The 9,040-nt window shown below is 55.8% G+C and overlaps 1 protein-coding gene across 6 annotated transcripts; it reads left to right on the plus strand.

Moving 5' to 3' along the window:
* The first annotated feature begins 280 nt into the window (after positions 1 to 280).
* Positions 281 to 7,447, plus strand: BOD1 (biorientation of chromosomes in cell division 1). Of its 6 annotated transcripts, XR_004951804.1 has the most exons (6): positions 324 to 786; positions 3,492 to 3,616; positions 3,994 to 4,133; positions 4,296 to 5,232; positions 5,363 to 5,455; positions 5,577 to 5,693. XR_004951804.1 is itself a non-coding variant. In XM_016145112.2 (4 exons), the coding sequence occupies exons 1-3, from the start codon at positions 550 to 552 to the stop codon at positions 5,770 to 5,772; spliced, it is 558 nt and encodes a 185-aa protein (XP_016000598.2). In that variant the 5' UTR covers positions 336 to 549; the 3' UTR covers position 5,773; positions 6,687 to 7,447. The 6 variants fall into 6 exon arrangements, 2 of the variants coding, with proteins under 2 accessions (XP_036079832.1, XP_016000598.2); XR_004951802.1 differs by having other exon boundaries at positions 3,994 to 5,256; XR_004951801.1 differs by having other exon boundaries at positions 3,994 to 5,232.
* The last annotated feature ends 1,593 nt before the right edge of the window (positions 7,448 to 9,040 follow it).

Genomic DNA, 9,040 nt, shown 5'->3' on the forward strand with positions numbered 1-9,040 from the left:
ATTGTCTAAAGAGGTCCCCACCCAGAAAAACTGCATTAAGAAATCTGCTAATCTACCATTCTAATCAGCCCTGGTGATGATTCTTATCATCGGTCGTAGCTGGGACGCGCTCATTTAGGGCAAGGGTTGCAACGCTGGGAAAAACGACAATCCTGTAGGTGGAAATCACGAGGCCCTCCGCCTACAATTCCCACACTGCCCCGCGAATTGGCGACGAGCGGCCCGAAGCCTGCCGGGAGTTGTAGTTTCAGTCGCCCAGACCTCTCCCTATAAGAAAGCCGGCGATGACTGCCGAACGGCCCCCGCCCCACAATGCAAAGGCCACTTGTGACGTCATCGGAAAGGCGCCCGGGAGGCAGCTGGCCGTTCCTGCCGCCGGTTCCACCACCGCGGCAGCCTCAGAGCCTGCTCCCGCCCCCTGTCCAGCCGCCGCCCCGTGTCCCGCCGCCGCCGCTCTGTCCTCTTCCCCCGCCACCTCTACACGACGCAGGCCCTCCGTCCCTGAGAGGCAGCCGTGCTAGGTCGCCTTCGCGGGCCCGGGGCGCAGCCATGGCGGACGGCGGCGGCGCGGGGGGCGCGGGCACGGTGGGCGGCGGCGGAGCGGGCCAGGCCTCGGCGGGGGCGGGGACCGGCGCGCCGGGGGCCGGCGGGGGCGGCGGCCGCACCAACCCGGCCTCCCTGGCGCCCGGCGACCCGCAGCTCATCGCTGTCATCGTGGAGCAGCTCAAGAGCCGGGGCCTGTTTGACAGCTTTCGCCGGGACTGCCTGGCGGACGTGGACACTAAGGTACTGAGGCCACCAGGGCGCCGAGGCTGCTGCCTCTCTGCTGTCCCCACACAGAGAGGAAAACAAGATGCCTTTAAAATCTCAGCAGTGAGGTCAGACCGCTTGGGGCAGTACGGGGAGCGTTTCCGAGCGACGCGCACGTGGTTCGGCTCCCAGTCCCCAGCACTACGAGTCTGAGCCTGATGATGTAATTTAGCCCAGCTGCTTCTCTGAACTTGGGGTTTCGATCCTGGTTTTTAGAGCCTAATCCCTTTCTTTCCCAAAATGGGGTTCCTTTAAGCCTCTCAAGAACAAACCTCAGTCTGTTAATAGTGGAGAAAGCCAGGCAAGTAAGCGAGAATGGTTTGAACGCACAATCAATACCGTTTCTTCCTCTTCTCTAGCTCAGTGGTTTGCAGACTTGCGTGTGCAGTTGAACTAAGGTACATTGTTGTCGAGCCAGCACCCTTTATTTATTTTGTGCTCCATTATTAGTTAAAGGGGTGTTAGTGACAATTTTAGAGCCTAGTGCCATAGGCCAACCCCCCAGTAAAATGCTATTTAACTTTGCTTAGTTGCCAAGGTGGTTTATATTCCATGTTAGACGTACCGTAGTTGCTGGAACACTCACTTCTTCCCTTACCTAAGCTTCTCTAACAAGACGATGGCTGCGAGTTGAGGCTCTGTCACTGACCGGGCTCTCTAGTGAAGTGATTTCTCTCTGAGCCTACCTCGTAGCAAGGTTGTGAGCTTCAGAGAAGACCTTAAGGCTAGGGAGACCCAGTCTATTTAGTCACTGAACATTTATCGGCCTATTGCGTGCCATGGTCTATAGATACCGGAACGAGTCAGTCACTATCCAGCCCTGGACGCCTGTACTCCAGGGTAGTCCAGGGTAGAAGACTGCCACGTAGGCCAGACCATTTATGTAGTGCACGATCCGCACTGTTAGTAATTGCCGAAGCTAGTGTATTTTCAGGCACAACTTACTGAATTCTTCATTGCTTTAGCCCCATGGTTCTCAAAGTGTGGTCCTTGGATGAGCAGCATCACCTGAGAACTTGTTAGAAATGCCTATTTTTAGGCCGCACCCCAGACCGCTGAAGTATTAGGGGAAAGTGTACTGTAATGTACTTTGCAGTGTATCCGAACTATTAACTGATGGGTGAATCAAGCAAGGGATAGATAATACAATGAAGTGTTAATGGCGGGCACCTGAAGTGCAAGTCCTTTCACTTCATGAATGGAGGGGATTACTCTGTATTGACAGGATCTGTGCATGTTTGGTGGTGACGTTTGCTGTCCTTCTTCAGTAAACTGTCATCTCAAACTGGGTGAGTTATTTTGCATAGTAGAAGGTATAGTATCTGGATACTTGGTCTCAAGTGACAAGGGGAAGATGGCTACCAGGAAACGGGAGTTGCCAGGCCGACAGCGCACAGGTGCGTGTGGGTCCTACTTCTCTCTCATCCCCCTGCTGCCGCCTCTCCAGGTTTAGTGGAGAATCCTCGTCAGTCAGTTTTCTTGGCCTTTTGGAAAAGTCCACGCATGGAGCTAAGGCCTGTTGGTCCTTTCATTCATTTCATGTAGCTGACTCTTCACACTTTGGCCACAGTAACACTGCATAATAAACCAGATCTCTCTGGCTTATGACAAGCATTTCTCTCTCACGCAGACAGGGCTGCAGGTCATCAAGTTGCAACTGATCTTGGTGTCTTCAGCTGGTGGCTCAGCTGTAGGCTGCAGGTTTCCTGGGCCTGGGTCCCAGCTGGGGGTCGGGGTTAGGTCTGTTGCACGTGTACTCATCCTAGGTCCCAGGCTGAAGGGGCAGGGGCTGGCCAGGACACGCCCTCACAGAGAGCTACCAGAGCACAGAGGCAAGCCAGACAGTGCAGCCATGGTGACGGCCTCATTACTCACATCCCACTAAACAGCAAATCGCGTGGCTAATCTGAGCATCACCGGGCTGGGGTGGCATCCTTGGCCCACCGTGGGGGAGAGGGGAGTGCAGAGCAGCAGTGTACCACCCCTGGTTTGGGGAAGAGCCGCTCAGAACACGCACACATTCCTCGTGTTGACCGAGTTCCCGCGAACCTTGTCCTGATCCCGTTGAGTCTAGAACCTGCGAGACACCGGAGACCAGTAAGTGCCTCTCGGCTCCGTTCCGGACTTCAGCCTTGCTCCCCCTCAGCCCTTCCCGGTGTTCCGCAGGCTTTGACTTGCGTCCACATCTCGCATCACACTAAGGTTCGGGCGGCCCTGCATTTTTTGCAGAGGGCTTTCCTGGGCCCTCGTTTATTGCTGAGAATACCCTGCAGGTAAGTGGAGCAGTGATATTACAGTTTCCCAGACGGATGTGGCTGAGACTCGGAAGGGCAGAGCCCCAGCGAGCGGTGGAGCCGGTCTCGAACCCGCAACGGGCAACGTGTGTACTTTTTATAGGCTAAGCGTGTAATCCTTAAAGGCGGAGCAGGACGGAACTAATGGGACCCCCTCGGAGACTTACTTGAAGCGTAAATGGGTTCATAGCACGAAGCATCGGGCATTGCACCACCCCCCCCATGACGTGGGCGCTCACGTCCGCGTCCCTCCCTTCCGCGAGCCGTACCGGGAGCTCCTCGTCGTGGGGAGCGCGCCACAGGGCCTGGGAATCGTGCTCTGCACGAGCGACCGCCAGAGGTTGCTATGTGGGCATCTCACCGCACCCCTTCTTCTTGATATTTTAGCCCGCTTACCAGAACCTGAGGCAGAAGGTGGATAACTTCGTGTCAACACATCTGGACAAGCAGGAATGGAATCCAACGATGAACAAAAACCAAGTGCGAAATGGTCTGAGGCAGAGTGTGGTTCAGTAAGTAAGCGCGAAGGCGGTCTCACAAGTAGGACTCGCGAGGAAGCTGATGCCCGTCACCGGCCAGGGCGGTGGCACTGCACACAGACGTCACATGCGGGCTGCAGCAGGCCGCCCCCTTATTAAAATCAAGGTCCAAGCGAGCAGAGACCCCAGCTGACATCCTTGCTGGTTCCTCCCGCCACGCAGGCTTCCCACGCACTCCCTGTGGGCGCCGGGGACGGCGTCCCAGGCGGGACGTGTGATCTCCGTGCCTTGACGGCCGAGCATCCGTGGGCGCTGGAGCTTGGGCACGAGGGTCCTGGGTCTCTGTTCTCACAAGCGATCGCTTAGTTTTACCGCCCGTGTAAACTGTTTTGCTTTTTGATTTGATCTAGACTGTGTTTAATCTGAAACGTGAACTTGGACTTCATATGGGACGTGTCTCTGTGACTCTTGCACATTGTGAGTTTGAGGCACATGCTAATGCCATGTTGAAGTGAAGGTTTTCTGCTAAGCCCTGGAGTGCTGTCACCAGGTGAGGCGCTGTAGGCCTCAGCGTCGGCCACCACCCCCTTTCGGGCCCAGAGCTGCCCCCGAGGTCCACAGCGTGGACGGCTTCTCGGGAGGTCGGGCTCTCCTCTGACCCTAAGCGTGGCCGCGTCTTTTAGCTGCGCGCCATCTGCTCGTCCCCCTTCAGTTCTAGGCTCCTGACGAGACTTCGTGCTTCCTCACACACCTTGCACAACCTCCAAGAGAGTGAGCCGCGCTTCCTTTGCGCTCTGCTCCCCTGACCAGGATTCTGCAGCCAGCGAGTGGCCCCGTACCGTCACTCTGCCGTGGGAAGACGGGCTTGGGGCGGGGCAAGCTGGAAAGCGCTCAGCTTGTGCCCAAGGAGGGGTGGCCTCACCTCCCGGCTGCCCTCGCTGTGTCCCGTGCTCACCTGTGAGGCACAGACCGTGACGTGGGTCTGCCTGTGCTCACGGCGCCGTGTTTACAGCGCGGCTTCTGGCGACAAGCAGGCGTCACCTGAGTCCAGGGAGCGCTTCGTTCACCCTTCACCTGACGGGTGAGGGGCCTGTTTCAGCCTCGCTCGGCGCCGTGTGCCTTCACGCACCTGTTTCCGTTGCAGTACCTGTTGCCCACCTGCTGCAGGACAGATTTTTACCCCAAGCAAAGGCACAAATGGCCCAAGGACTCTCGAGTCCAAGAGGAAATAAGTACCACCTGCCACATGCTTGCGACGCTCTCCGAATATCTTAATCCCTGAGGACGCTTCCGTTGGACCCTGTGTGGGCTCTTCCAAACTTCCTGTCACCGTAACCCTCCTCACTGCCCTGTCCCATGTGTCTGAATGCATATGTCTTGGCTAATTTTTGCCCTCCTGTGCCTTTTAGCCCCTTAGGAGCTCAGAACCAGTTTGTTTCTCGTGTGTTTACTTGTTTGCCTTCGAGATGGCTAGTGTGTGTGATAGGTAACAGTCACAGCTCGAACGCCACATGGAGTTGCTGGCGACATAAGCTCTTGCAGCTCTGACGGTTTCGTGTTGTGTGAGGCGGGGACCGTAGCCGGTTGCAGCTGCGGGTCACCTCTGCTCTGCCTAGGGAGAGAAGAGACGTCGAAGGACGTGGACTCAGGTCCGAGGCTCGCTGGCTTTGACAGTGAGATTGAGGTTTTCGCTCCCCCTGTCATCAGGGTCTTCCCTATCATCTTGTCACTTGTCCTTTGTCCTTGGGACAGGCCGCTTCGTCTGGTTCCTTTGTACAGGTGGAGGTGGTAGTGGATGGGATCACGAGCTGGGATAACCGGTGGGTGCTAGCCGTGGACCGCCCCCCGAGTGAAAATGTAACAGCCCGAACTGTACGTGGCGAGTGGAGGGCCCTTACGCCTGAGTGGCTGTTCACTGGGCTCTCACATGGCACGTGTTGGGGACTAGAGTCTCAGGAGCACTGCATAACAGAATCATCTCTGTTTCCACAAGGTCGGGGATGTTGGAGGCTGGAGTGGACAGAATAATCTCTCAAGTGGTGGATCCCAAACTGAACCACATCTTCAGGCCACAGATAGAGCGAGCAATTCATGAGTTCCTGGCGGCCAAGAAAAAGGAAGTCATCCTGGCGTCCTCTCCAGAGCTGGAGAACCAGGACCCTGCGGCCCCGCCCCAGGATGCTCCCTAAGGTGTGCCACCCCTTCTGGGGTCCAGGAGCACGCATGCCTGACGTGGGGGGATAGGAGAGGGGCGGGCTGTTACGGGGCGAGCTGTTGGGAGGTGTTCACGCAGGTGGAGTCGTCTTCACCGCGAAGTGGTCCGTGTCTTCCCGTGTCGGCGCACAGCGTCCCTGCCGCCAGAGACGGGCGTGCGAGCCACGACTAGACGCCCCGTTAGCCGCCCGCGGGGACGGCCGGTGTGCACCAGGCACGTTCACACGACAGTCTTGTTTTTCTGAAATTGTTAAATGAGTCTCGCCCCTGAACGAGCGTTCAGCCCAGGCTTGCGATTCGGATGTAAAACCAAACGAAGCATTCCAGGGTGGCGTCATCCTAAATGGGACCCGCTTCTGCTCCGAGTCCTGCAGGGATTCTGGGTGTTTAAGGGGACTTGGTCTTACCGCCTCATTACCCTGGGGTTCTTCTGTCATGCATACTTGCCTTTTTATTACATTTGGCGTTTAATTGTAAAAATCAGCTGTAGATGCACAAAACAACGCTCTCTTGCTTGGGAGACACTGGTGAGTGCGAGCGTTGGGCACAGGCGAGCAGTGGGCTTGCGCTCAGCCACCGTCAGTGACTGCTGGGTGGGTTTCCGCGTCCCCTCCCTCTGCCTCGTGTCCTGTCCGTAAGCGTCTCTAAGCCGTCTGCCCCCCTTGACGAGCACGAGCGAGTGAACAGTGCAAGCGCGTCAGGCCCACGGGGGCCCTCACGCCAGAGAGGAGCCGTCTCTGCGGCTGTGCGGGACCTCGGTGCCGTTACGGAACGTCCCTCACTCACGTCACGTCTTCCTAGTTTAACTGCAAATTCCTTTGGGGTCATAAAATTAAGTAAGTATAGTCTCTTATCAACAAGCATTTTGATGTGATTCTCTTTTTTTCAGAATATGCCTGACATCTTCTGGAAGTTCCATTGACTTTGGTGAAGAAATAGATTCGTTTCCTAACAGTGCAACTTTGGACTGAAGACAGGCCAAGGTCATCACTGATTTCAACCTTGACTTTGGGGCAGGATCCAGATTGAACACGGAGCAAGTTTGACCGGTGTGGCCCTGCATTATGCTGTTATGTGGCCTGTCTGAGGGGGTGACACCCGGTAGACACTACAGATATCTAAAGAGACACTACATCAGGCTGGGGTGGGCCAGAAACAAACCTGTAGACTTGAACTTGGAGACTATGTGTAGATTTCAGAGTTTGTGCTAGGGGATAAACAAAAGCTACAACGGAGGAATGTAACCAGTCTCAAAATAGTAATTTCTAAGGATGACAGTAAAGGTTAGCTGGAAGTAGGTTTTTGACAGTGCTTATTTGATATTGTTTCTGAGTCACAAACTAGAAAGTAGAAGCCTTTAGCATCGAATAGCTTTAAAGTTGTCGTGAACGTGAATATCTTGTATGTGAATCTTGTAGCTTTAGTTTCCTTTCCCCTAAGAGGTAACGAATCGCAGGACCCTCGCGTGCTGAGGGGGCCGACGTAGGTAGAAGGAGGCGTGGGCAGGTTCTCTGCCCAGGGCTGCTGTTCTTGCAAGGATAGGGAGTCTTGGGTGTGGTTATTTTATTCGCGTGTTTCTGTTTTTTACAAAAGTGATTAAAGATTAATAATTAGCTTAAGTTTTATAATAAAATCATTTGATACTCTGAAGCTTCAGCTGCATCTTAGACCCCAGGGCGTGACAGGTAAACCCTTCCCTCTGCCTGCCACCCCTGTGCACGTGATTTCGCGGACGCGACTCGGCGCTGCCCGCCCCGAGGCCAGCAGACGGTGCCGGGAGTGGGCCGCGCGCCCTCTGCTCCCCGGGATGGTTGCGGGCGCCGGTCTGAAGTTGAGGGCCGCGCGTTAGAGTGTGTAGGAGGCGACCGGAGAGCTCGGAAAATCAGGGGTTCCGACTGGGGAGGTCCGGGCGGGCCCCGAGCGCGTGTGATGAGCTCTGGCCGGCTGCTCTGGCCGGCCGCCGGCCCTTCAGCACTGTCCCGGCCTTGCATGCCGTGTTCTCGCTGGAGTCTGCTGGGGGGTGTTCACCTGATACACTGCGGCCTGCAGTGAGCCCCCACCCAGCACCGGCGAAGGGCTCCCAGAAACCGCAGCTTTAAGCGAAATGACGGAACAACATCCACTTTACCGTCAGCTAATTGATATGAACGAGTTAAGTTCCCACAGCATGTTTCTGGTCACAAAAACATCAAACTACTAAATAAAGGCCCAAAGCACCCAAAGCACTCCTAAAGTTAAACACTAAAATAAAGGTGAACTCTGCATCCATTTAAGAGAGAATAATTAAAACAAGGTAATTACTTTCCAACTCATGACTGCAGTTTGGGGTCACAGGGGACCAGAACCTGTCCTGGTAGCTCAAGGTGCAAGGTAGGGACCCACTCTGGACAGGACACCATGCTGCTGCCAGGCCACCCCCACCCCACACTTGCTCAGACACGCCTCGCCCCTCACACACCTGGAGAAATCCACGTGGACGCGAGGAGAACGTGCCAAGGCCACACAGACCAGCCTGGCCGGGGATCTCTTGTCTTTTTGCCTTTTGTGTTTTTCTGCTTATCAGCATCACAAGGAAATGACGTTCCCCGAGGCGCTGCTGTACTTGGTTGGTTCCCTGTTAAGCCACTTGCGCCTTGACCAGCAGCGGCCCTGGCAGCAAGGTTCGGGCAGCATGTGTGCCTGCACGTTAAAGCACTCTGGGCTCTCAGCCAAGCTGAACCGAAAGGAAGCCATGCCTTGCTTCCCTCTGGGTAAACAGACCTGAACGGTCGGGCCAGGAGAAGGCAAGTCAAGACAAAGCATAGGCCTGGGAGACAGCAGGCCTTGCGGGCTGGTCACCTGCTAAGCCTACTGCAACCTGAGCGAAATCCACGTGCCTCAGGTGTGGGTCAGCCGTGCGGAGCCGAGAAGAGCCGTGTGTGTTCCCAGATAAAGGATAATTCCTCGCTGAGGAAGTCAAGGCCACTGGAAACGCTGGGCCCTGAGCACCCTCGCGGTAGTCACTCCCAGACGGAAAGCTAGTCGCGGCCCTGGAGGCTGCTCTCGCTGCAGCTGGAATCCCACTGCCACTCGCAAAAGCCCCGTGAAGCTCAGCACTGACCTCTGCGAGACATCGACAGGTCTCACCAAGCTTAAATGCCATCAAAGCCTTGGCATCGTGGGCGCGTTCACTGAGGAGCCCTTTCCTGGTTTCTGAAGCCCAGTTCTGCCCTGCGCAGCGTCTACAAGACACCACTGCGTCTG

The sequence above is a fragment of the Rousettus aegyptiacus genome, unplaced genomic scaffold, assembly GCF_014176215.1.
Source record: "Rousettus aegyptiacus isolate mRouAeg1 unplaced genomic scaffold, mRouAeg1.p scaffold_m13_p_7, whole genome shotgun sequence".
NCBI classification, from domain to species: Eukaryota; Metazoa; Chordata; class Mammalia; order Chiroptera; family Pteropodidae; genus Rousettus; species Rousettus aegyptiacus.